General features: G+C 33.2%; 3 protein-coding genes across 7 annotated transcripts; 2 read left to right on the top strand and 1 right to left on the bottom strand.

The window, feature by feature from the left end:
• Positions 1–80: 80 nt before the first annotated feature.
• LOC107903363 (cleavage stimulation factor subunit 77) lies at positions 81–15,807 on the top strand. Of its 3 annotated transcripts, none has more exons than XM_041096074.1 (22): positions 81–655; positions 770–814; positions 903–1,012; positions 2,299–2,399; positions 2,631–2,692; positions 2,794–2,934; positions 3,050–3,178; positions 4,453–4,499; positions 5,059–5,119; positions 6,298–6,418; positions 6,571–6,629; positions 6,714–6,782; positions 7,039–7,179; positions 7,433–7,497; positions 8,278–8,374; positions 9,056–9,115; positions 9,394–9,546; positions 11,527–11,593; positions 11,662–11,763; positions 13,354–13,566; positions 14,634–14,852; positions 15,553–15,807. In XM_041096074.1, exons 1-22 carry the CDS (start codon positions 596–598, stop codon positions 15,714–15,716), a joined length of 2,286 nt encoding a protein of 761 aa, XP_040952008.1. In that variant the 5' UTR covers positions 81–595; the 3' UTR covers positions 15,717–15,807. The 3 variants fall into 3 exon arrangements, with proteins under 3 accessions (XP_040952008.1, XP_016684869.1, XP_016684870.1); XM_016829380.2 differs by having other exon boundaries at positions 82–655; positions 752–814; XM_016829381.1 differs by lacking the exons at positions 81–655; positions 770–814; positions 903–1,012 and having other exon boundaries at positions 2,299–2,395.
• Positions 15,808–17,556: 1,749 nt separating this feature from the next.
• On the top strand, positions 17,557–20,758 carry LOC107903364 (pentatricopeptide repeat-containing protein At3g56030, mitochondrial). Of its 2 annotated transcripts, XM_016829383.2 has the most exons (4): positions 17,557–18,689; positions 18,916–19,223; positions 19,811–19,875; positions 19,953–20,758. In XM_016829383.2, exon 1 carries the CDS (start codon positions 17,585–17,587, stop codon positions 18,686–18,688), a length of 1,104 nt encoding a protein of 367 aa, XP_016684872.2. In that variant the 5' UTR covers positions 17,557–17,584; the 3' UTR covers position 18,689; positions 18,916–19,223; positions 19,811–19,875; positions 19,953–20,758. The 2 variants fall into 2 exon arrangements, with proteins under 2 accessions (XP_016684872.2, XP_016684871.2); XM_016829382.2 differs by lacking the exon at positions 18,916–19,223.
• Positions 20,245–26,826, bottom strand: LOC107903362 (probable inactive leucine-rich repeat receptor-like protein kinase At3g03770). 2 transcript variants are annotated; one of them, XM_016829377.2, is made up of 7 exons: positions 25,411–26,826; positions 23,016–23,146; positions 21,801–22,041; positions 21,492–21,697; positions 21,065–21,123; positions 20,827–20,938; positions 20,245–20,636 (listed from the first exon to the last, which is right to left on the bottom strand). In XM_016829377.2, the coding sequence occupies exons 1-7, from the start codon at positions 26,798–26,800 to the stop codon at positions 20,358–20,360; spliced, it is 2,418 nt and encodes an 805-aa protein (XP_016684866.2). In that variant the 5' UTR covers positions 26,801–26,826; the 3' UTR covers positions 20,245–20,357. The 2 variants fall into 2 exon arrangements, with proteins under 2 accessions (XP_016684866.2, XP_016684867.2); XM_016829378.2 differs by having other exon boundaries at positions 21,065–21,114.
• Between the last annotated feature and the right edge of the window lie 881 nt (positions 26,827–27,707).

The following is a 27,707-nucleotide window of genomic DNA, read 5'->3' as shown; positions in this document are numbered from 1 at the left end:
TCATCATTTCCCCTATCTTTAACCTAAAACGCATCGTTTTGGTGGTAATATAAATTGCTGGAAGAAAACCCCTAATCCCCTATTTATTCTCCCGTTTCCTTCCCGCCATTCCTTTCCCCAGATTTCGCCGACGTTCGCCGCCGCTTGCACCGTCTACCGTCGCCATAGGCCGGCGTCTTTTATTATTCTTTTTCTTTTACTACCTTAGTCTCTTCGTCTTCTTCTTTTTTACTGGTTTAGTTTTTTTTGTCTAATATTAAATTATTTTTTTCTTTTTTTAATTGTTTGAAAATCTAGATCTTGCAGTCGTAAAACCACTTGTTAAAATTGATTTTTGGAATCGGGTGTGATTTAATAACTGTTTTCTTCTCAAATTTGGGTTTTTTAATGTTTTTAAATTGTATTTGTTGTTGATTTTTTTAAAAACCCTTACAGCTCGTGTTCCTCAATTAGTTCCGAGTTGCAAATAATTGAATCCGTTAAGTATGAAGAAGAAGATTTTATAATTGAATACTTATATTTTCTTGCTCGTAAATTTAAAAAAAAAAACCAGAAAAAAACTTAAACCCAAGCTTCCAATCACAATCCCACTTCCATGGCTGCCGTTGATAAGTACAACGTCGAGTCTGCTGAAATTCTAGCCAACAGTGCCTTGGTCCGCCATTTTCTTTTTCATTTAATTTACATCTCTCCAACTCCTTTTTTTTTCTCCCTTCCTGTTGTTTATTATTTTTTATATTATTTGTTATAGCATTTGCCAATTACACAGGCGGCACCAATTTATGAGCAACTCTTGACCATCTTTCCCACTGCTGTAAATTTCTTCTTTTTGTTACTTTTGATTTTACTTTAAAGTTCAATTTGAGTTGGTTTTTATTTAGTTTTGAATGTGAAAATTTAAGGCAAAATATTGGAGGCAATATGTGGAAGCACAGATGGGAGTAAATAACGACGATGCTACCAAACAGATCTTTAGTCGTTGTTTGTTGAATTGTCTTCATGTTCCTCTCTGGTAAATGCTTTCTCACACTGTTTCTTTCATGAAATATTAAAAAAACCAAAAATTTAAGGCCCCTTTTGGTCCTTTACTGTTCCTTTTATTTATTTTACTAATCACTTTTTATTTTGTTAAACAAAAATTGAAGAAACAATTAATATGCAAACACAAATTCTAACGTAATTGCTCCTTAAATTTACGTTGTTAATTTTTTTGAATTCTGGAATATTAGTTTTTATTCTTTTCCGAATGCATATTTTGTAGTCTGCTATGGGAACCAAAAATTAAGTAATATAGACCAGTTAAGATAGTTAAGATAGATAGTTTTGGTCTATGTTACCTGTAGTCTTTATTTCCTTAAAGTACCCATGTTTGACACATATGTTTGAAAAATATTTGGAGTTCTGGATATTGGTATGGGGTATAATCCTTTAAGTATATGAAAAAAATTATTAAAAGAAAAATATTATCTGTGTGAAACACTTGCTGTTGAGGCTTACCCCCAACTCTGGGTAACATAAGTTTAGGTAATAAATATTTTAGCCCTTTTAGATTATATGGCAATGCCATAAACCCTAAAGTTAGAAGGAACCCCTTTGAACGATGCATTCTGAAAATTAACTTCTTGGAGGGTTGGTTACATGTTTCTACTCCTATTCTGAATCTTTCAAACCATCAGGTTTGCTGCCATAGGAAATCATTGTGTTCTGTCTTCTTTAATTTTCTTTTTAAATGGAGCTTGGAAGACTATTACTTTGGGGAATAGAGGAGTTTTGAACCCTAAGCATGGAATGAAAAGCAACTGAACATAACAGTACTACTGTTAGGTTTGACAAAGCCCACTGAGATATTCTTCTGAACAAGCAGCTAACATACTTGTTGCATCTATGTGTATATTGCCAATTATGTGTGCGATTAATCCGCCTGTTTTGTTGTTAATTTGTTTTGATGAAATTATAAGCAAACAGGTACATTCTTAGGCTGTGAGCCTCTTTCTCTCTCTCTCTCTCTCACACACACACACACACACACACACACACACACACACACACACACACACACACACATGCACGCACATTGTTTTAACATTCATTTTAGAGATCTTGAACCAGAATTAGCAAAACGAATGCATACCTCTTGTCATGTATTTTGCCTGAAGGAATTAGAATTTCATTATGTTAACGCTGAGTGTCAACGTTAATATGTCTTCTGTGGTGTATTGTGCTGTGGAGTTAACTGGATAGAAATAATGCTTACTTGATGTGAGAACTTATTTCATCATGTTCCTATCGGTTTTGTAGGCGCTGCTATATTCGATTCATCAGGAAGGTCAATGACAGGAAAGGTGTAGAGGGTCAGGAAGAGACTAGAAAGGCTTTTGATTTTATGCTTAGCTATGTTGGTTTGTTTTCTCTTGAACTTTAAAATCTTTTTGGCTTTTCTCTTTTGCGGTACATATTGCTTTTGTGTTGGATCAGGCATTTTAGATGTAAAAATGGAAAGGATTTATATATGTGTATGTATATGCATTTGTGTGTTTGTGCCTGTGCCTATGCTGGAATGATCAATACAGCAGTCTTTATACCCTATTCAGAAAACTAATTTTCCCTGTTTCTGATGTGTATGTTTTCAGGAGCTGACATAGCATCTGGACCCATATGGATGGAGTACATTGCTTTTTTAAAATCAATGCTGGTTGGTGAAGTTTTTTGCCTAGATTTTCCATTAGTGTAAAGTTCCATTAACCTTTTATGCGTGTATATGCTATTTTTTCCTTAGAAAGAGATGGTTTGCAGGCTGTCAACACTCAGGAAGAGACACAGCGAATGACTGCGGTGCGAAAAGCTTACCAGAAAGCTATTGTTACTCCGACACATCACATTGAACAGCTATGGAGGGATTATGAGAATTTCGAAAATTCTGTTAGCCGCCAGCTGGTAAGGTTTTGCATCATGGTGATTACTTTTTTGGTTGGATAGTTTCTTGTTTTGCTCTGGTGCAGGCATTCCATGTAAATTTATAGAATGCTGTACTTATTGTCTTATTGGGCAGGCCAAAGGACTTCTCTCTGAGTATCAACCAAAATATAACAGTGCAAGGGCTGTATACAGGGAACTGAAGAAATATGTCGATGAAATTGATTGGAATATGCTTGCAGTACCACCTACCGACTCCTGCAAGGTATTTTCTTGCTAATTTCAGCCTTTTATTTTTGGTTTTCATTTTTTTCCTTTGGCTCATTGAAGTTAAGTGTCTAGTGCATGCACTTAAATTTGGATTGGTTATATAGGGGTAACCCTTATCGTATTATGGAATTGCCGAGAAACATAAGTGTTTCTGTTGCAACGCATGAATTATGAAAGTTAGAGAAAGATGAGAAAATTATGACTGTGATGAGATGTTGTATTAGTTAAAAAAATGGGATTTCTTGGAAATTTTCTGGTTAAGTGGCATCTTGATTGCATCTTGTGATTTTGGTTAGAGTTTGCTAGAATTTTGGTTTAGTGTCGTGTGGAAATATTAATCCAACATAGTACTCTCTGAGTCTGTCTTACATGAAACTTAAAAGATGAGAAAAGAAAAGAAAAGAAACTCTTAATTATTGCTGTTGTTCTCGAGTAGCAAAAATTATTTCTATTGTTCTTGATTAGCAAAAAAAGGTGGTTAATGATCTAAATTTATGTTTCTGAACTACTGAAATGGATGAAGAAATAGAAGAAAATATAAATTCTAGGTTTAAGAGCTAAAGCTCCTTGAATATCTGGAGTTGATTGCTTCACGTAATCTATATCTTTACTTGCTGTATAGTTTCTAAATTTTAAACTCCTAGTATGATGGTGGACTCTGTTTAAATAGTACATGATTTATTGCAGGACAAATTAAGACCAGATTAACATCAAAATTTATCTAATGTCAGCTTAAGTACTCAGCAGACTTCTGAAATTGAACTAAAGCTCGGTAAAAATGGGATCTACCTTCTACCTACAAACATAAAATTAGTATTGTTCAATTAGTAGAAGTATGCAAGTTTCAGAAAATTCCTTGTCCATGGACATGTGCTAATTAAAGGCTTCAGCATTTTATCTTCCTTTTCTACCTTGTTTTAAGATTCTTTGTTGCACTTAACGGCTTGAAACCTTGCATTAGTAACTGTCATTGTTCATGGGTTAGAAAGACAAGTGCCAAAATAGGCTTTGAGAAGTTTTAAACTATGATGCAAATATGATTAGGTTTATATGCATATAAATAGCATTCAGATAGGCTTCAGAAGAACAAATAGCAAAAGTCTTTTCAAGGTTGCAATGTCTCTGCTGATTGTTCTGTGGTGGATTATATGATAGGAAGTTGACGACAGCTGCATATGTTTAATATTTGAATACTCCTTTTTTCATCGAAGATGTTACTATCTTGATTTCTGTTTTCTTTTTCTAATTTTTCATTGTTATCTAGTACAGGATCAGATGCAATGGGTTGCATGGAAGAGGCTTTTAGCTTTTGAGAAGTAAGATGCACAGCATTTCTTCTCCACCCCCTTTTTTATGATTTAAATTTCAGCCATGGTAGAAGGTTCATCGACCTGGGCACTACCACTCTAGGAATTTACTATTTTTTAATTAAGAAAATATGATCTCTTGATTTATGGTACAAGAAATGGTTTCTTAATTTTAATTTCATTGTTTTTGGATATTGACATTTTTGGTTCTAATGAGTATAAATATCATATGAACTGGAATAAGTTGAGCAGTTACGTGGACTGCCATCAATATCTCTTGTCAGAAGGTGAAACATGTACAAGAGCAAAGAAAATATTTGCTGATTGCTTCTATATGTGTATCATTTTAGTATTTAGAAATTCTTATATTCTGGTGGTTTGCAACTGTGTTTCCTCTTCTCTGATGTGCCTGTAATAAAATAAATTTACACAGCAATTTTTGTATATATATTTTAAATGTATAAATAGCTGAAGATTTATGTTATGATCGGATAAAAGTGCATAGGTTCCTACATTCTTGAATACTATTATTTACATCCTTAACCTCTTGAATTCAACTTTGTTGCAGAGGAAATCCACAAAGGATAGACAGTGCCTCCAATAAGCGAATTATATTCTCGTATGAACAGGTAGCTTAATACTCAGTATTTCATTTAATGATTGATATATCTACTTTTGGCTATTATGTATGTAATATTATTTGCACCCACTTGTGTCTAAACTTGATATCTTTTTCTAGGTAGCATCTTCAGCATTAATGCATTTAAGCTTATGTGGAAATCTAGGGAGTCAATCCTACACTTATGTCCTAGCTTTTGTTTGCAGTTGCTTCTTGTGCAATTTTCTGAATACTTTTTGCATTCAATAAAGTTTCTACAAAGCAAAATCTGAAGCTACTGATAAAGAGCAAATTTATGTTTGATCAAAGAAGAAAAAGAAAATAATGAAAATGGGCTCAAATACTTTACCTATTTAAGCATAACTGTTTCTTGGAGAATAAAAAGGTACTTCACCCTAACAGGTGCAAGATGCTCTTCTTAAGTGCATTGTGCCTTGGTGTAGCCGCATGCCTTGACTACATTAGATGATATGTTAAGAGTGGGCGAACTAACATGCAAGTTGTTATTTGTGTGTATATATGTGTAATAAGCATAAGAATACAATTCTGTCAATAAATTAAAGGTGATACATTTTATCCTATTAAACATGCAAAATTTTCCGTTTTTGCTCAACATGCACCTTTCCTTGTGAGAATTAGAGAGTGTGATACGTCCCTCTTTTAATTCTTAGAGGTATAGTTAATTAATAACTATGAAAATAAAAGAAAAGTGAATTTCATTTACCTTTTTTGCACCTATAGTCTTGCAAAAAAAGTTCACTTTGGTGGGTCAGGTGTGTGCCTGATCAAATGCGCCTCAGGTCCTCACTAAAGAAGGTCTAAAATGCTTTTGTTGTTTATTGTCAAAGTGCAGCATTTAGGCACGCCTTGGTGCGTGCCTTGACAAATATTGAGTGTAATGAATAAGGGTACCAGTTTCTTGTATGAATAGGTGAAAAAAGGATTGAGATATTCTCAAATGTTACTAACCTTTAAACTATATGGTGACAAAGAGTTCTACAAGTTTCACTTCTTAATTTTGACAGTACTTTCTTTCAAAGAAAAAACTGTTAGTACTTGTATCCCCTAGGGGACCATTGAATTTTGTTTGTTTGTAGCGACCCTTTTATTTATTATTTTCTTGCATTTATTTCTTTTCCTCATTCTCTGTCTCTATTAATGTTATTTGCTGCATTCTCATGTACCCAGTGTCTGATGTATTTATACCACTATCCTGATATATGGTATGACTATGCTACATGGCAAGCTAAAAGTGGCTCCATGGATGCTGCAGTCAAGGTATTTCAGCGAGCCTTGAAGGCTCTTCCTGGTAATTGGTTCTTTTGTCTTTGGCAAGAAAGTTGTTCAGAATATTTCTAGTAACATAATCTCACATGTATCTAGCCTCTGCCACGGTGTAGCCCTGTTGCACCTTTCTTCTATCACTTTCTATAACTTTCCATCTGGTTTCTGGTTTATCAGAGTCAGAAATGCTGAAGTATGCATATGCAGAACTAGAGGAATCCCGTGGAGCGCTTCAAGTGTGTAAATTGTTCAATCTTTCCACTTAAAGTTGTTTAACTATTGGCTCTTTGCCTTTTTGATTTGCTTCCCCTTTGCTGCAGTCTGCTAAGAAACTATATGAAAGCCTTTTGGGGGATGCTGCTGAGACCACAGCGCTGGCACATATACAAGTAAGGAAGTTATAGGTTGTTAAATATAATAGTTTTATCAATACATTGCAAGGAGTTAAGACGGCTTAAATTGCCTCCTTGTTATCAAGTGCCCACATGGTTTTCTTATATGATTAAAATTAAGGTTATTCTCTCTAAACTAAGGTTATCTCTCCAAATTTTGTCTGTCCTTAAATGACCTATAAGAAGTTAAAAGTATGTCATAACACTATTTTCCTATTTATTTTAGTGACTGTTTCATAGTTTCTTGCTGCAGTTTATTCGCTTTCTAAGAAGGAATGAAGGTGTTGAAGCAGCTCGCAAGTATTTCTTAGATGCTCGCAAATCACCTAGTTGCACGTACCATGTTTATGTTGCTTATGCATTGATGGCCTTTTGTCTTGACAAGGACCCAAAGGTGCTATTTGTTTCATTTTCTCAAAAAAAAATAAGAAACAAAGAAAAGATTATGATAGCTCGTATGTGGGGAAGTGAAAGGAATAAAGGAAACAGTGCTACTTAAGATGATTATTCTAAGATTGTGGAGGTTTAATGTTATTACACGACAGAAACAATTGATTACTTTACAACAAAAAAATTGCCATGCGAATAATTTATTTAAAAAAAAAAAAACTCAGCCATAACTTTTGCTGTTACCATCCTTTATGCAGGTTGCTCACAATGTTTTTGAAGCAGGGTTGAAACAATTTATGCACGAGCCTGTATATATTCTAGAGTATGTTTGTTTTTTCGTTATTTTTATTAGCATATTAGTTGTTACCTCGTTGGATAGTTTTGTAGGAATTTGTTCTCTTTGATGTTTTTCTTGAAAATGAACACTGGTAGTAAAAGCATTATATATATTAGCTCTCCAACTTGAAAGTAAGAGTTCAAATGTCATGCCAGTAAATTTTGAGATAAGTCTAAGTGTTAACTCCTTTCCCTTTATTATATTTACCCTTGTTGCCTCAACGGCTAATTAAACAATAATTTTACTTTCAATCTAGATCATTTAAAATTCTTGATTTTCTAGTTACTGCTTAGAGGGAAATTGACGTATTCAGTCATTTGTTTTATGAAAACTTAGACTATTTAGATTAATCCCATCCAAACCATCTAAGTCAGAAGAGTAATTACATGAACCATTGTTTTAGAGTTCTCAATTCAAGTTTTCTTAGTCCTACAACGTTAGTGAAATCAGGTTTTTAGTTTTGAAAGAGAAATTGTTGGTAAGAACAAGAGATTAGATTAAGAACAGCTCGTGCGAGTTCCCTGCATGTGGCTTGAGTGCTGAAGGCCCTGTTGATCTGTTATGTAGTTTGAAGTTATTATTTTAAATATTAAATAAATGTAAACTTGTGCGCCTCAAGTGTTCTTTGGCTGTGATCAACTTGTTCTTAAGTGTGCTGAATGTCTTAATATTTTTGCATATAATCTGCTAAATGATTCATTGCTTTCATTGCAATTAAAGTTGTACAATGTGGATAAAGACACTGTTATATTCTGATGTGTGCAGATATGCAGATTTTTTGTCTTGTTTGAATGATGACAGAAACATCCGGGCATTATTTGAGCGAGCCTTAAGCTCACTACCACAAGAAGAATCTATTGAGGTACTATATTGAAATTAATAAACTGTTTCCTTTTTCTTTAGTTAGTTAGTTAGTTTTTCTTTTTCTTTTTTTGAATAATCTAGAGCATACAGGGGCACTGTTTTTTTCTCTTGGAGAAGTTTTATTAAGTTTGTACATTGTATGACAAGGATTAGAGAAGCATGAAATTTTGTGAGTAGTTTACTTGAATTAAGTTTGTATATAGTTAATCAGTGTCGATATCTACAGCTACCACTAAGGATGTGAATGCAAGAACAGATCCCTTTTCTGATTTATTATAAAATTTTCTATAAGTCATTGCTAATAGCCCTTGTCCAAAATATTATCAACCCTCAAATGAAAATGGAAATAGATATCCAACCGTAAGGGGAAGTGTCCACATCCTTGGTTTTACTGTTTTGCACTTTGAAGAGAATCTTACTGTCTTCTGAGCAGTTAGAACCAGCAGAAGGTGGCAGCATCTTAATTAATCTTCTCATTCACATCCTTGACACTACACCTTTACAAGCGTATGATAGAAGAGCTGAGAAATAGTTACTATTTGAAAATGCTATGTTTTCTTATTCTCAAAAAGTGTATCTTTTGAAATGACTAGTTTATATTTTGTTTGTAAAACAGTGAGTTTTGATTATATTTGTTAACATTATAGCATCTAATGTTTGAAATTTCCCTCCTTTGCAGATCTGGAAACGATTCACCCAGTTCGAGAAAACTTATGGCGATCTAGCTAGCATGTTGAAGGTAGAGAATTTCTGTTGGATCATACTCGGTACTTTAATACATTTCCAGTGTGTTTTCGAAGCTGTTGAAGGTTTCTTAGATCCTTGTTTCTTTATGCATGAAGGAGTTCTTGATATTATTTTGAAGCTGGTCTAGATCTGCTTTGCTGAACAATATCTTCAATTATATTTTAGTCAACCCCCAATCATCATCTTTGGGAGTTGTTTTTCTTTGAGCTGATTCGCCCCCTCCCCCCGGGCCGCCAAAGAAGAGCCATAACTATTGTTTTATCCGTGTAGGTTGAACAAAGGCGGAAAGAAGCTCTTTCTGGAACAATTGAAGAGGGTGCTTCTGCACTGGAGACTTCTCTACTAGATCTTATATCACGCTACAGTTTCAAGGATCTCTGGCCCTGTTCCTCCAAGGATCTTGATCACTTGTCCAGACAAGAGGTTACTCCTATCAGGATATAGCATTGTCATTTTAGATGGATTACATTCTAGGTTGCATCCTTCATTCATTTGTTTGATCTATGTGTAAATATTCATGTGCACTTGTGAAGAAGATGCATTATTGAAGTTCTCAGTGATACTTTTACTTCATTCCCTTTTAGTTTTTGCATGTTTAATTTGTCTGGCTATAAATTATTTGACGAAAATATGCTTCTTGTTGTGATAGTAGTCTTAAGGTATCATGATTCTAGGGATTGACTAGCACCACATTAGGATTTATAATCTTTGACTTTCCTTTGTATATCTGATTATTAGCATAAATAGGTTGTGTAATGTGTAATCTTTGACTTTCCTTCTTAGTATATCTGATTATTAGTATAAATAGGTTGTGTAATGGAGTGTATACACACAAGGAATATTTTCAGAACATAATTCTCTTTTCCTCTTCATTTTTTCTTTTCTTCTCACTGTCTTTTTCACGGCTATTACAGCCAAAACAGTAACCAGCAGCAGCCCCTCTTTCTTCTCTTTCTTTCGATTTCACACTTCTCATAAATGGAACATTTCAATCAGAAAATGGAAAAGAGAAATCAGTTGCATGAGAAGGAAAATTACTAAGGTTGTTGGTTTGCATATTTAACTGGGTTAATCTTAGAAATCTTGAGGGAGAAAACTTGTGACATAATGCAGACTATTAGTTAGAACAGGAACTATGTTTGGTGATACCCTCTGAGAGTAGTAATTTTTGGTAATAGAGAGGATGGTTAAGCAGTACAACTTTCGATTATGACTGCAGGAGGGTCTGACTAGGACATTCATTAAACATTGGCTTAGGACTAATAACTATTTGTGTGCAAGAAGGTAGAAATATTTGTTAGTAAGACTTCTTAAAAATTGGATGTAGGGTTAATAGTATTAAGAAAACTGTATTAGTTGTATGTTTGGTGCCGCCCTGGTCTGTGAATGGTGATTTGCTCTTTAGGTGGGGATTTTGATGATTACCTGATTTTGGTTTATGCCTGTTTTTGCAAGCAGCATTTTGGCATCTATGTTGAAGCTAGTAGCCAAAAGAATGGAGGCTTTATGCTTGGTAGCAGTTTTGAGTAGTATTGAAAATTTTAGAAGGGGACAAAGATAAACACATACACACACATCGTGTAGGTGCAAACCTAAGAAGAAGAATGAAGTTCCTCTAGCAAGTATCTTAGCCAAATAAGTCCACAGAAGAATGAGCCATAGCTGTGTAGCCTTATTTGGTACTTGGTCTTGCAACAAGGGCCTTCTTCTTAATCTTCCATGATAAAGATAGTTGTAGAGATATCTATCAATATCTTGAGGGTGGCAGTGAGTGTTATACAATTGATGACTATTTAGGTTGATCTGATGTATTTGAGAAGTATGTCGTAAATAAAAGTAATATGCTATGTTTACAACTGATGGGAAATTTTGAAGTTCAGTGATGTAATGAGGTCGGAAATTTCCATGTCAAGATAACCATGTAGCATTTCCAACTTTTTCTATAACGTATCAGCAACTAGGGCTGTTATTCTTTTATTTTAGTCATAATCTTGGTGTTTGTTATGGTCATTGTAATGTCATTGCAAAGGCCGATGCATAATTTGGCTCCTTTTAGAGTTTCTGATTGTACCGGATGCACATCTGCCTTTGGAACCTCGAGTCAAAATGAAATGTTATGATCTTTTCTTGCCCTAGATTATTGAAACCTGTCCGGATAACATGATTAACACCTACTTTTTAGATGCTTTAAGCTTGAACATGCTTTATTGTTCTTTCATAAAACCGCAAATTTGTTGCTCATGTCTCAGCAATAGATATGAAAAAATTTGGGACTTGTTTATGTGTAATTTCTTTTTCCTTTGAAAACTGTAAGTATAACTCTTAAAATTGCTTCTGTACCTCTATGTTTGAATCATTGAAATTGCATTTGCTAATTTTTGAACTCATTGATATTCTCTTCAGTGGCTCTCTAAAAACATTGGTAAGAAGGTGGATAAGTCAGCTCTCTCTAATGGATCTGCAATGACAGGTACACCGTTTCTTGTTCCAGGTTACTATTAATACTCATTGGGCTAATTTTTGTTTTCATTTGTGCAGATAAGAGTACATCAGCACCATCAGGTGTTCCGACTGCTTCTCTTAAAGTCCTTCATCCAGATACATCTCAGATGGTGATTTATGATCCAAGGCAGCATCATGGTACAAGCTTTTGCTTGAGTAAAAATATATGCCTGTGATTTTTTCAATGGTATTCTATTTTTTTTAGCAACTTCATTGGGCCACGAATGGATGTAGTATCTCATTTTGTCATCTTGTCTAATTATGGTGTTGACTTGTTCATATACATTGGTCATTAGCAGTATTGAACTTGAAACTAAAGATATCCTTTGCGTAGACTTATGCAGTCATTTATGCATGAAATAGGCATATGATTCTGTAGAAAAATTAGACCTCATTGCCTCAATAATCGTGTGGTTGCTTCCAATAGTTTTTTAGTTTCCTTTGCTACTTTAGGTTGTTGTCTTTGTTTTAATTAAAGTCTTATCTATTTGCTTTGGTCATTAGCGAGATTGCAATAGAAGCTTTCAAGAAGTCCTTTTTAGAGAATTATGTGGTCATCTGTGTATGAATATTCAAGCACTGCTTTGATGTGATTAACAAATTTACTCTTCTGATGCTTTCTAGTGAACATCTGATGTAATTTGACTTGGAAATGAAATTAACCAAAACTATTGTTATTCATGTAAGTGATACGGGAAATGAGAGCAATTAAAATGCTCCGTAGGTTTTGTTTGTCTGATCGAGCTCTTCATTCTTAGGTGAAGTCATATGGCTGATTCTGGGATTTATCTTATTAGATGGTCTTTGATGCACACTGGTGAATACGAAGGATTATGAGATGTGCATGCGCCCGAGTAATTTATAAATCAAGCCTAAATCATTGATCTATAAATAGCAAAGCAGTTTTACTTAAAACTGTCATATATGTCCAGGAATATGCCTATTCATCTTTGTATAACTACCGTCGTGAATCTTGGAAATGGCAAACCAAATATGAGTATTAAGAGAAAAGAAATATAAAATGTATTAGAATGGTAAACGATAAAGAGAAAAGCTCAAGTTAGCCAAAGGGCCAGGCATTGAAAAGGAAAAGGAACCATAGAGATTCTCCAATTTTCAAAGTCAAGGGTGTTGGCTTAGAACGGGTCAAACATAAACATGTATCTCCTATGCTACTATTATGCGTTTAGAAGTGGTGACCCCTAACTAGCTTATAACTTTGTTGAAAACAGTATTGTATTAACTTCAAGAGAAATGATGCTGGGTGATCGTGTGGTGCAGTGTAGTTATATTTCCGTTTTCAATATATTAACTTCAATAGAAACGGTGCTGGTTGATCATGTGATGCGGTGCAGTTATACTCCTTGGTGTAACTTTTAAGGAATTATAGCTGTTAGGATTTTACGTTGTTTCTTTTTACCATTCCCTTTTTTGTGTAATTTCCTCATCGAGATAGAAGAGGGAAGGTTTTGAGAGAGGCTGGGGTCGGATGTTTAAAATCTATATCTGATATGTACAACGAATTATTTTATTTTGCTGTTCTTTTGGGCTTGATAATGGCTTTAAAGGTCACCAGCTTTTAGCAGTTCTGCTCATTTACCTTCCGGCAATTGACATGACTTAGAGTGGCAAATGTTATGCTTTTACCTCTTATAACATTGAATTGTATGCTTGTTGAATCATATTGAAATGCTAGATACTTAACTGACTAAACTTGTTTGAATGTAGGAACTACAGTTCCATCAAACACCACTACTGCAATTCTTGCTGCTCCCAATTTGTCGAATCCCATGGCTACAGTTGTTGGTGCTGCTTCAAACCCATTGTCCAATCCCATAGTCTCAATGGTAGACGGTGTATCCTCCAAGGCATTTGATGAAGTACTGAAAGCAACACCACCTGCTTTGTCAGCATTTTTGGCTGGCTTGCCTTCTATCGAGGGTAATCTTTCAAACTCCTACTGCAGTTGTGCATGCTGCAATATCTATTGCTGATTGATATTAACCTATAATCTGTATTTGAATTTGAATTATGATCCAAAATGCAACATATCGATGATGAAATACAGCGATGCATCTGCTTGAATTTCTCTGTCTAGTTGGCCTTTTGAGTCCCTTCTGATCTGGTATCCTTGGAAAATTATTTGTTTTGCACTCTTGGCATAGAATAACTGGTTTATAACTTTGGAGTAAAGATTCATTGTTAATTTTACCCATTTTTATATATTTCTTTAATTTTTTAATTCATCACAAGGTTCATGCCATAGGGGCAAAGCTAGAATCAAAAAATAAAAAAGAACCTCATTGAGGAAGAAAATTCAGAGAATAAGGTAAGAAAACCAAAAAATATAGCAACTGAGAGAATATACAGAGCTATGTTTCTCCGACTCTTCATTTTGCTTGAAGTATCCATTTTTTATACCCCTGTCAGAGTCTTCATTTTTCTTAAAGTATCTGTTTTCAACATCCATGCCAGATGATGAAAGAACCTCTTTGAGAAAGTTATACAATGGATTTTGTTGGAAAATATTTTAAGTGAAAATTTTCATCATAGTTTCTGTCAAGAATACATTAAATGGTATATGTACATCTCCACACACAAAACCATGTTACTTGGGTTTGGGGAAAGTGTCAAATAAGGATATGGGTATGGGATGTGATCCTTGTTTGATATCCGCGTGGATGCATGTTTGGCCATCGGTATGGGATATGATCCTTAAAGGATTCTTCAAATATACAGAAAAACTTAGATAAAACTGAATATTTCCTTATCTGCATGTTTGGCCATCGGTATGGGATATGCTCCTTAAAGGATTCTTCAAATATACAGAAAAACTTAGAGAAAACTGAATATTTCCTTATCTGACACAAATTCTTATCTTGATATTCAAACCTGAGCTGAGTAACATAGGGTGGTAGTAAGATCATTAAGTACATGATAAGTTCTAATTGCTTATCTCAAATTGCGTCTGTCACCTGGTTATTCATTTCTTTTGGTAATGATTTCAGGTCCGGCACCAAATGTAGACATCGTATTGTCTATTTGTTTGCAGAATGACTATCCAACTGTCCAGACAAAAAAAGCAACGAGCCTTCCATCTCAAAGGACTGCAGGTCCTGCTCCTAGCACAAGTGATCTTTCTGGGTCAAGCAAGTCCCATCCCATTCCCAGTAATTCATCTTTCAGGCCACGGGACAGACAGCTCGGCAAAAGAAAGGATCAAGACAGTAAGTTACTTGCCATTACTTTCTTGGTCTGAATATTGTTTTTGTTGAGGATCAACTGCATTATTTCTTATTTCTTATTGGAATGGGTGACTGGCCATGGTAATTGAAATGAATTTAACTAGCATGTGTTTTCCCATGTTGCTCCAACCCTTCAAGTTTTGAGGTATCCATGTATATCTGACATATTTATAGGGATATTCTTTTCCATTGGCTCTCCAAATCTTGAAAAATTTGGATATACTCGGGTTAGACACAACGGAGTCTGAGTAACATAGGTTCTGTGGCACATGTACGTGCAAAGTTTTGTTAAGTCTAATAGTTGGGTGCCTTTGTTAGTACATTTTTTGGGAATGGTTACGTGTCACAGGACCATTACCCTCTTCCCCGAAAAACATGTCTTGTAGGATTGCAATGCACCTGCTTATATCCCCAAGGACTAAACGCGTGACATGTGGCTATGGGCACATCCTCATATTAGCATCAGTGTTGAAGACCCGTTGTTTATTAGTGTGTTCTGTACAAGACCCCATTGCATCTTGAGTTTTCGGTGAATCATTTTATGGATGTAGCTCTAAAATTTATTCCATCGCATGTATTCGTGTCAGGCACATCCGTATGTTTAGATAAGATGGGTGTTTTTAACTTGCCACCCACTTTGAGGGGTAGGATTTGGCTAATCTGTGTGTGTATATTTTACAAGGGCAAGAAGAGGAGGAAAGTACAACAGTACAAAGCCAGCCACTACAAAGAGATGCATTCAGAATAAGACAAATGCAGAAAGCAAGAGGGGGTTCAGCTTCACAAACAGGATCAGTTTCTTATGGAAGTGCTCTTTCTGGGGATCTCTCTGGCAGTACTTGTTAAACATCTTTTTGTACTTGTATCATATACACTTCGACAATTCTATGTATAAATGATTTCTTTTATATATTCATATTCATATTTGTGAGAGTAATTTGAGTGCAGCTCTTCCTTGTTTGTGTTTTTTTCTCCAGGCTTGGACATGGTTTCTTATAATTTGGATTGGATGAGCTTAAATTATTCTTTTTTATTTATTTTTAATAATAAAATATAAAAGATTTAAAGGTCATATTTTGCTATTGGTCCTTGTATTAGTATAAGCTGTATAGACGATGGATGTGGTGAGAATCATGTCGCCATGGATCCAAAGGACATATTCGACGGAAGGATGAGAGGTCGGGTTATCAGACAGGCATCTCAGGCATATGTCCATCACTGTCTTCAAGGATTCAGTTGAGCAGTGTTTGATAATCGTAGGATCCACTATGGTTCTTGGAGCTGTATCATCCATCTTATTGCTCACTTGTGCCTGCACACAAATTGGAACAATAACCAACCCATCACCTTTAATTATATATATAGTTTGATTCAAGAGCTTTGATATTCAAGTAAAGAGTATGGTCATGTTTAAATTACTAATATATATAATTTAATATACAGGTCATCATATAAACTTAAAATTTGTCAAAGTATAGGATCATATTATATTTTAAGTTCATCAATATTTCTATTAAAATATTTTTAGTATTTTGAGTTATTTTAACATACCGTCTTACTTGAATTCATTCAATATTTTATACTTTTTAATATTTAAAATATTTATTAAAATTAGTTATATTTTAAGTTTATCTTGAAATTTTTTTATACAAATTTATAATGCATTTTAATAAAAAAAATATTATATAAAAATGCACGGCAGTGCATGGGATATTAATAAATATGTAAATTCATATTTAATAGAAGAATATTAGATAAAAATAGAAATTTAAAAAAAAAGAGAGATTATCACTTGTGGCTTATAAAGCTTATGTATCTTGTTATATTATTTATATATATCACATAATATGATTACTAAATTTCAATTACAAATTAAAGTATGTATTTACAAAATAAATACCAACTCAAAACAGAATATTAAAAGTTCTTTTTTAAAAAAAAATAAAATTTAAAAAGATATAATATCAAAATTAGCCTTTTAACCTTTATATTTTTTGTCAACTCAATCTTTATTCTTTTTTAAATTAAATTTAACATTCAACCTTTTAAAAAGAGTTAAATCTGACCAACAACATTTAGAATAAGAATCAAATTTATTTTTTTAATGGAAATATGGACTAAAATATTAAATTTTTAAACATTGCACCTCACATGACAATCTACGTGTAGTTCATGTTATATATTTTTTATTTTTATGAAATTTTTATAACTTTTTATTTGTTAAACCTTAATGTCCATAATGACAATATAGAAATATTACAAAGCAATAAGAAAGAAAAATAAAATATATAGATTTTACGTGTAAACCCTCTCGGGAAAAAACACGGGCAAAAAAGAAAGAAAATTGAATGATATAAGATGAGTTTTAATAATATTTATTTAAAGGTTAATAAGTCTTATTCTAATTAAAGTCAAATAGAAAAGAGTAATTATATGGATTCTACTTATACAATCAATGTCAAATAGAAAAAAAAGTAGTTTTATGCTTAATGGGATCTATGGGGGGCTACGACCTTTGCCTGACAAATCTCCTTATTTTATCAATGTATTTTATTATTTTAACAGAATTTGTATCACACAACTCTAACATTATTTTTAAAATTTTTTCATAATTTTTAAAATTATAGCTTTTTTTAATAAAAATTAATGATTAAATTTAGTTAAAAAAATAAGAGTTAAATTAATAGAAAGTATAAATATGAAGGACTAAATTTATGATTATGCCAACTACAAATTTCTCCTTAAACCCTAGATTAAGTCCCCAACACCAAAACCCTCCATTCCTCCGACCTTGTTCTGTCATGTCCATTCTCCGAAAACTTAACACCAAATCCCCTAACCCACAATTTATCTCCAGTTTATTCTTCACGCGCTTCTCCTCCTCCGCTCAGTATGTTGACCCCGGCCCATTCGAAGACCCATTTCCCGACGAGCCCACGTCGTCCTACTACGACCACCAGGTTTTCAAAGCCGGCCGAAATGGAGATATGGCGACAGTAGGCTATCTTCTCAACAAGCGAATAAAAGACGGGTGCTTCAATACCACGAAAACCTTCAGCTTCATCACCAATACGGATTCCTCTCTCTCTATCCTCGACCCTTTGATCCAAACGTTGTCTCGTTTAGACAAAGGCATCACGCGCAAGCAGGCTTTCGATTTGCTTATAGCACGTCTCTGCAAGATCGAGAGAATCGAAGATTCCCTGCGCGTGGTTCAGACGATGATGGAAAAGGGAGAGTTGAACGCCGCCACCTTTCATCCGATCGTGAACGCGTTGGCGAAGAAGAAGAAGATGGAGGAGGCGTGGCGGGTGGTGGATATAATGAGAGTCGCCGGAGTTAAACCGGACGTGACGGCGTATAATTATTTACTGACTGCGTACTGTTCCGAGAGTAAGCTGAGGGAGGCGAGCGCGTTGGTGAAGAAGATAGAGGAGGAAGAGTTGGGTGCTGATTTGCGGACGTACGACGCGCTGATATTGGGAGCGTGTAGGGTGGGGAAGGTGGAAGGGGGTTTGATGTTGTTGAGGAGTATGATGGATGCTGGAATATCGGTGATGTACTCGACGCATACGCACCTGATAAATGGGATGTTGAGTATTAGGTATTATGACGGGGCGGTGAGGTTTGTGAAGGCATGTGGAGGGAGGGATGCAATGTTGGATCAAGAGAGTTTTGGGGTTTTGGCTAATAAATTGGTGAGATTGGGAAGGGAACTGGAAGCTATGGTTGTTTTGAGTGAAATGAAGAAAAGGGGATTGTCGTTTGGTAAAAAATTGAATGATTTTTATGAAATGCATCTTAAAAACATCAGCTAAGGTTGGTTTTCATTTTGGTTGATAATTTTTTTATTTAGTATTTTTACAGCACATTAAATGTGAATAATAAGATTAGAAAGTATCTTTTCGGGAAGTATATAATTTGGTTTGAAGGTAGAAATATGGATATAGGATTACTAGTAGTCAGAAAACCTTATTAGTTGTATGTTTGGTGCCGCCCTGGGCTGTGAATGGTGATTTTGGTTTATGCCACTTTTTGCAAGCAGCATTTTGGCATCTATGTTAAAGCTACTAGCCAAAAGAATGGAGGGTTTATGCTTGGTAGCAGTTTTGAAGTACTGAAAATTTTAGAAGGGGACAAAGATACACACATACACACACATCGCGTAGGTGCAAACCTAAGAAGATGAATGAAGTTCCTCTAGCAAGTATCTTAGCCAAATAAGTCCAAAGAAGAATGAGCTATAACTGTGTAGCCTTATTTGGTACTTGGTCTTGCAACAAGGGCCTTCTTCTTAATCCTCCATGATACAGATAGTTGTAGAGATCTCTATCAAAATCTTGAGGGTGGCAGGTGAGTCTTATACAATTGATGACTGTTTAGATTGATCTGATGTATTTGAGAAGTGTCATAAAATGCTTACGACTGATGGGAAATTTTGAAGTTAATTGATGTAATGAGGTTGGAAATTTCCATATCAAGAACGTATCAGCAACTAGGGATGTTACTCTTTTATTTTAGTCATAACCTTGGTGTTTGTTATGGTCATTGTGATGTCATTGCAAAGGCCGATGCATAATTTGGCTCCTTTTAGAGCTTCTGATTGTACCGGATGCACATCTGCCTTTGGAACCTCCAGTCAAAATGAAATATTATGATCTTTTCTTGCCCCTGATTATTGAAACCTGTACGGATAACATGATTAACATCTACTTTTTAGATGCTTTAAGCTTGAACATGCTTTATTGTTCTTTCTTAAGACCGCAAACTTGTTGCTCATGTCTCAGCAATAGATTTGAAAAAATTTGGGACTTGTTTGCGTAATTTCATTTTCCTTTGAAAACTGTACCTATAACTCGTAAAATTGCTTCTGTGCCTCTATGTTTGAATCATTGAAATTGCATTTTCTAATTTTTGAACTCCATTGGTACTCTCTTCAGTGGCTCGCTAAAAACATTGGTAAGAAAGTGGATACGTCAGCTCTCTAATGGATCTGCAATGACAGGTAAACCGCTTCTTTTTATTCTTGTTCCAGGTTACCATTAATACTCATTGGGCTAATTTTTGTTTTCATTTGTGCAGATAAGAGTACATCAGCACCATGAGGTGTTTCAGCTGCTTCTCTTAAAGTCCTTCGCCCAGATACGTCGCAGATGCTGATTTATGATCCAAGGCAGCATCATGATACAAGCTTTTACTTGAGTAAAAATATATGCCTGTGATTTTTTCAATGGTATTCTATTTTTCTTAGCAACTTCATTGGGCCACGAATGGATGGAGTATCTCATTTGGTGTTGACTTGTTCATATACATTGGTCCTTAGCAGTATTGAACTTGAAACTAAAGATATCCTTTGCGTAGACTTATGCAGTCATTTATGCATGAAATAGTCATATATGCAGTCATTAGCAGTATTGAACTTGTTCATATGCAGTTTACAAATCAGTGATGGCCGCAAACTATAAATTCCAAAAGCCATCAAAAGGTTTATCCACGAGAAATTTGTTCTTGTAAGTTATTCGGATTCGAGTCAGATAGATGATGGATGTGGTGAGAATCATTTCGCCATGGATCCTGAAGTTGAGCCGCAAATTGCAAAGTCCAAAGGATGTCTTCAATGGAAGGTCGAGCGGTCGGGTCATCAGACAGGCATCTCAGGCATATGTCCATCACTGTCTTCAAGGATTCAGTTGAGCATTCTTTGATAATTGTAGGATCCACTATGCTTCTTCGAGCCGTATCATCCATCTTATTGCTCACTTGTATCTGCACATGGTATTTAGTTTTGCCTTAAAACCTAAACCCAAGTTCATGTTTTTTATTTTGTTATCTGTAATTTTGTGTTTTTGTATTTTTGTTATATTATATTTTAATGATTTATTTTGTTATTTTTAAATCGGATAATCATATGGTGTCTAATATTACAAAATCCGTAAAAATTAAAGAAATAACTCACAATATCTTTGACAACCATAACATCATTTTGGGACATGATTGGCCTTCCCACCAGAATTTCCATCAATATTACACCAATATCATAAATATCATACTTCTCTTCCTCTTTTTCCCTGCATTTTTAGTACCAAAGTCAATATTTTTATTATGGTATAATCATATTTTATATAAATTTTAAGACATTTGTATCGGTATTGTAACTATCATATATAAAGTTATTTAGAAATTAAGAAATGTACCTTCCTCCAATGTTTGATTTGAGTCCATTGGAAGAAACTGCAGCACCACCCTGAAATTGCTAAAAAAAAAAAGTTAATATGCATTTAACTCAAACAACTTAATTTTGTTTACAATAAATCTATCAATTATAATAGGGATAAAGTAATACTTAGTCCCTCAACTTGGTAATTTTTCTCAATTTAGCCCTTCAAATTTTTTTGTTTGTACACTTTCATCTTGGAATTTGGTAGCTTTTCTCAGTTTTGGTCTATATAATGATGTGACACGAGTGTCACGTTATTATGGGGACCAAAAGAAGAGAAAACCGTCAAATTTAAGAACTAATGTGAACCAAAAGTTTAAGGACCAAAATATAAGAAAAAGAACACTAAGTTCATGGCTAAATGTTAGATTAAGTTGTTGATTGTAAATTACTAGTTTTCATACCATTAATCCAGCATTTTGATGAGCTAAAAGAGGGAGATTATAAGTGCAAATCTTGACATGGAAATTGGGATCCAACAAAACATCAGTAATCTTCAAATGGTTTGAGAAAACTCCTGGCATGATCCCGGTATGCAGGAATTGTATCCCTTTTGCTACCCCTATTCCTGCTGTTATTCTTTGTGCCCAATTCAGCCTTACCCCTCCTCCTGCTCGGACACGTATTTGTATTTAACTATATTAGCTTATATTCACATTCAAACATGTATTCGTTTCCAACACGTGCATATGATAGAAACGGATAGGATTTACCACAAATGGAGCTTCTCAAGGTGCCATTTGGAAGGGATTCGAATACGAAATATACGATGCCGACAGTTGAATCATCAGGGCAACATTCGAAACAGTGACCAATGCAACTAACCAAGTGGTTGTGTCTGAGTCTTGAGATAATCTCTATGTGTTGTGTAAACATGGTGGGGCTGTGTTTTTTTCTCATCTTTATGCTTCTAATCACAATTGCTGTTCCATCCCCAAGTTTTCCTCTGTAAATCTGTCATTTTTATTTAATACAAATAATGTAAGTTCTTCAATCATCAAACATAACTTTTGCTGAATCATATGAATATAACAATACTAAAGTATAATTAACCAATTACATGTCCATAAATCACACTTATACTTGAGTGTGAATCACATGCTATACCCAAAGAACAATTTTAGATAGAAATATCAACTCCTTTTTCCTTCTTGAAAATTTTTATTTTATAACAATTAAACCGAGAATGAGTGATTTGATTAATTCAATGATAAAGAAAATTTTTTATAAAAATTGTTATGATATTCACGATTATCGACCCGCCGACCTGCCGGGTCCGACAATTACACCCAAGGGCAAGGCGACAATTACACCTTATATGAGTAACATAGTTGTAAACACCAATAGATTATAATCTTATGTTATTCCGACTCTTTAATTTTCTTAAAGCATTCATGCCTAATAATTCGTCGAACATGAATATAAAGATATGATTCTTTAAGAACCTTCTAAATACGTGGATAAACAAAATCTATATATCTTAATGTTATGAACCCGACAATAACATTTTATTTTTAAGTATTAATATTCAACATTCATGTTTAATTCATAATTGAACCAAACCTCTTTTTAAGGGCCAAGTCTTAGAATAAAATTTATTCAAATTCTACTTCACTAGGCTCGAATTAGTATCTAATAATAAATGGTGTATAAATATTAATGAAAATATTTTTATTATTTCAATTTTCTTTTGAATAAAATTGATCGTTAGAATTACAAATTATAATTTGTTAATCGAATGTTCACTTTGTATAAAATTAACCAGCAACCAACTCAAGCTCCAGTGAAACTTAGGTAAGACGATTGAAAAAATTAGATAGCAATTGGATTCGTAGTTTGAACATAAATAAAATAATATGATTCATTATTTTTTAATTAAAATATATAAAAAAATTTAAAAATAAAAAATATTCGTATTATATACATACTTGAATAAGTGAAGGTTCACCAACGATGGATGGATGAGAGAAATTATTAGTAGCCTCCTTTAGTTCTTCCAAAGCAAAGGCACGATACGTAGGGAGGTTTGCTCCCATCTTCATTGTTTCTGATATATACCCTGCAATTTATACAAATAAAAAAAAAATCACCAAATGTGACATTTAGAGGTGTTCATGAGTCGGGTTTAAGTATAATATGAATATATTTTATGTTTGTCCAAGTTCGGTTCAGGTTTGGCCCAACCCGATATATGACCTATCATTTTGTCTAAATCCATCCATATTAATAAAATGGCTAACTCAAGCTCATTTTAGATCCACACATGTTTGTTTTTTAAAATATATATATATTTATATTTAATTTTTATTTATTATAGTTTAATATATAATTATCTTAATTTTTTAATGTTTACATTATAATAGTATTATATATTACTATAGATTTAATCTTTTATGTGTTATAAATTACATAATATATAAAAACAACATAATATAAAACATGCCAAACTTGAAAAATGAGTAATGTCAGGCTCAGGCCTTGAATGTATTTGATTGGGCCTAATTTTTTTTCCAAACTCATTTTCTGAGCTTAATATTTTTGCTTAAACGCTCCCAAATTTTGGGCAGGCCACTAGGCCTGATCGGTTAGCTCGACCATTAATAAGTCTAATCACACCCTACCATTATTCGGACTCTTTATTTTTCTTAAAGCATTTATATTTGAATACATTTTTAAAATGATATTTGATTTTCTTCCGTCAACCACACCATATACTTGATCTTCATACCAAATCAAGGTAACATACCGTACAACAGTCTCATTTATTTGACAAAAATTTAGATATTATATAGAGGTAGGTGTTATACATTTATAATAGCATCTAAGATACTTATAACAACATCTAAGATTTAGATTATATTTGAATTTTTAAAAAAAATAAATTAAAAACTATAATATATATTTGTTTTCATTCTATAAAATACGAAAAAAATTTAAACATTTTGGTTAAAATTTATTATTTTTATTTCACTTAGGGATAGAACTAAATTTATTAAAATTTAAGAGAAAAAAATTATTATAGAGAACAAATTTTGTAAATAAGGTACTTCATATTTTATATAGCTATTGATGTTACAAAGTAAAAATAAAACATAAAGTATTTATTTTACAATTAATCTTGATTATTATAATAAATATTGTTATAAAATATAATTATTATACATTTTTTACATTTTGTCACATTTAATTAAAGTTAAATTGAATTAGTGAAGAACTAAATGTGATAGAATGTATCATAATAATATATTTATCTTTTTAAAAATTGATGATGTGATATTATTTGATCGATGTTTAAAAATTAAAAATTTTAGAATTATTTTAATAAAAATTATTCCTTTAATTTATTATTATTTTAATTTTTTTTATCTTTTGTGTTTGTATTGATGTAACTTAACTTTGAATTAAAAACTTTATAATTAGTATTAATAACAATATTAATATAATTTTCTTTTTATTAATGATTGAAATGATAAAATATAAATGTTAAATGACTATAAAAAGTTAGGTCCAAATCCTATAATTTACATATATTTTTCTAATTTTTATATAAAATAATGAAATACAAAATACAATTCACTTTGTAAAATAAAGTTGTTTTAGTCATTATCTAATTAAGTTTATATCCGATTTGTAATATCAACTCTGTAAATTCTTAATATATGGTATAGATACATATCGTATATCTTATACATATATATATATATATGAGTAGGGATCCACTTACATAGTGTAAAAATTAAAATAGTTTTACATACAGTGGCATATCTAGGGTGTTGGCAGGCCCCCACTCCCCTAAAATGAAAAATTATTCATTTATATCATTTAAAAATTTTAAAAATTTAAATTAGTAAATACAAAATTACACTTTAACCCCCTAAAAATAATAAAAAAATAATTTAATCTTTTAAAAATTATAAAAATATATAGACTATTAAAAATTAAAATTTAATTTCGGCCGCCCCTAAAAAAATTTTCAGACTTTACCCCTATTTACACTCTTCAATAATTATTTATATGATTAATATTTGAACGACCCAAACATTAAATTTGTCGATATAATATATTTGTCATGCATATAAATTTTCGGATCGATCCGATATTTCTATCATATCAATCTAAAATATTTTATATATTAATATATTTAATGTTAATTTTTTATAAAAAAATAATTAAAAAATTAAATTTACATCAAATTTTATATTTACAATTAAATATTAATCAAATAAAAATTACGAAAATATGTAAAATTATTTTTAATTGTACATTGATTTTTTTTTAGGATGAGAGGTCGAATACTGAACAGAAAGAGAGAGAGAATCTTACTTGCATCAGATAATAACTTTACTGTATTTACTGTCGAAAGCTTCTCAGTTATCAACCTTGTTGAAGGTCCTTTCATGGCCGCCCTTCTATTTCTTCTCTGAAAAACCCATAAACTCAAACCAACTATCACCGCTAATCCAACAATCCCTCCCACTAAACTCGATACAAGCACAGCCATGGCTTTACGTTCTTTATGCCGCAACTTTTGAGGCGAAACTTCGACGGCCAACGCTTCGTTATGGCAGAAACTCAAAGGCTTTTGATTTCCTTCTTCACCGGACAAACAGTTCCCGTCATAAGAAACAACCCCTTCCTCGACGTTTTCTCGCAGACACGCCGGCAACTCGCCGGTTAAAAGATTCGAAGATAAATTAACCAACACAAGGTGTGCATTGCAAGACATGTTTTGAAACAGCTTGCCGGTGAGTTTATTACCGGAGATATCGATGTAATTAATGGAAGGCAATGAGAATAAAGATGGAGGGAAAGGTCCAATGAGTTCATTAATGGAGATATCAAGCTTTTCAAGCTGAAAATAAGAGTTTAATTCATTTGGAACACTGGATTTAAAACTGTTGTTACGGATATCAACAGTGACGACCTTGTGATGTAGAACAGGGAAACTTGGGCCGAAATAATTGTTTTTTAGATCGAGAATTTGAAGATTTGTCAAGTTTTGAAGACTGGGTATTTCCCCAAACAAATGATTATCCGCCATAGCCAAAACTCGAAGGTTTTCAGAGCTTGAAATGGAGCTTGGAAGTGACCCAAAAAGTGAATTATTTTTCAAACTCAAAACAGCTAAATCATTAAAAGAAGAAACCCAATGAGGGATTTGACCAGTGAACTTGTTATGATCAAGAACAAGTGTCTGCAAATTGTTCAAATATGAAAGTTCCAAAGGGATAAAACCATTGATGTAATTGGAGCTTAAATTGAGTATTTCCATGGAAGAAAGCTTACCGATAGTAGCAGGTAAAGGACCCCATAAACCTAATGAAACCAAAGAAAGGACTTTGAGATTTGATAAACTTGAAATGCTTGAAAACAGAGCATCAATGGAGAAATTGCGGGGCAACGATGGTGGGAAAACGCCATTGTTGCCTGTGATGTGAAGCTGGGTTACATTGTCTTCGTAACAAACGATAGTTAAAAATGGCGATGGTTCGACGTTGCAGAAATCCCAAGTGTTGTCAAAGACGGTAAGAACCGATGGGTAATTGAGGAACTGCTGGATTTGCTTGAGAGCATTGTATTGAAATGGTTGAAACTGGTCTGAAAGATGAACACAATGAAAAAGAGTGGATAAAAATAGGAGAGAAGTGTGCATTAAAACTAGATTTGCCATTAAAACTACCGGAAGTTGTTTCAGTTGGAACAAAGATTGCATATATATATATTTATATATTTATATGTAAATTCTGAGTCAATTTGGCATCTTTATAATATCAATTGAGGGTCGCATAAATGTTAAAATTTTAAAAATTTCAATTGATTTTTACCAAGTTTAATCTGTTTATATCAATTCTTGATCTAGTTTATTCAAAGCTATTTTTCAGACTAGTACCTTGATCGATTCTCGATCCAATTAATCTGATTGGCTGATATGATCTGACTCAAACAACATTGAGTGACATCTATTTAAAGATTTCATTATAGTGGGCGTCTTTTAAATCAATGATCGAAATAAATAAGGTGGAGAAGAAACATCAATCCTTTGTTGATCATGCCACGTGTAAGATTTACCTTGAGAAATGCAAGTTTAGCTTTTAAACAGTTCAACTAGTTTCAACATAAAATAAATAAACTAATTTTTAAATAAAAGTAACTAATTCGGTACTTGATTTAACAATTTTCAAGTCACCAACTCAAGTTCCTAGTTTTTTAGATGGTTTGATCAAACGATTACAGTGTCCTTATTTCTGTCTTTTAATCATAATCGTTGATTTAAAAAAAGATTCCACGAGATCTCACTATAATAATATTCACCTTAGACATTACGAAAACTAGTTTTTTTTATTTTTAATACAAGTTTTAGAAGTAATTTTTATTTCAAATTATGGCAGAAGTTGCAACTTAAGACATAGTTTGAATAAACCAAAACTCATCTTATTTGTGTTGGCAATCTTTTTGAGCCAAAATGTGTTATGCATTAAATTGGTTATCTCTAAATATTATCTATGGTCACCTATGGTGTTCATTTGTGCATAATCAAATTTCAAAGGATTGGATCAGAGTGTTTCAAAGTAATCCAAGTTTTCTTATTTATAGAGATAGGATCATGTTGGCTCCGGAAT

Source organism: Gossypium hirsutum, chromosome D06, assembly GCF_007990345.1.
Source record: "Gossypium hirsutum isolate 1008001.06 chromosome D06, Gossypium_hirsutum_v2.1, whole genome shotgun sequence".
Lineage (NCBI taxonomy): Eukaryota > Viridiplantae > Streptophyta > Magnoliopsida > Malvales > Malvaceae > Gossypium > Gossypium hirsutum.
The sequence above is the reverse complement of the archived record's forward strand: the minus strand, read 5'-3'. Positions and strand labels throughout refer to the sequence as shown.

What these genes read in the sequence shown, in the direction of transcription:
- LOC107903363 (XM_016829380.2), top strand. Translation starts at nt 596, where the DNA reads ATGGCTGCCGTTGATAAGTACAACGTCGAGTCTGCTGAAATTCTAGCC. An exon ending in CAGCGCTGGCACATATACAA is followed by an intron (nt 6,783 to 7,038) that starts GTAAGGAAGTTA and finishes TTCTTGCTGCAG; the next exon opens with TTTATTCGCTTTCTAAGAAG. An exon ending in CACAAGAAGAATCTATTGAG is followed by an intron (nt 8,375 to 9,055) that starts GTACTATATTGA and finishes CCTCCTTTGCAG; the next exon opens with ATCTGGAAACGATTCACCCA.
- LOC107903364 (XM_016829382.2), top strand. Translation starts at nt 17,585, where the DNA reads ATGATTATGCCAACTACAAATTTCTCCTTAAACCCTAGATTAAGTCCC.
- LOC107903362 (XM_016829377.2), bottom strand. Translation starts at nt 26,800, where the DNA reads ATGCAATCTTTGTTCCAACTGAAACAACTTCCGGTAGTTTTAATGGCA. An exon ending in GTGAACCTTCACTTATTCAA is followed by an intron (nt 22,042 to 23,015) that starts GTATGTATATAA and finishes TAAAAATGACAG; the next exon opens with ATTTACAGAGGAAAACTTGG. An exon ending in ATCAAAATGCTGGATTAATG is followed by an intron (nt 21,124 to 21,491) that starts GTATGAAAACTA and finishes TTTTTTTTTTAG; the next exon opens with CAATTTCAGGGTGGTGCTGC.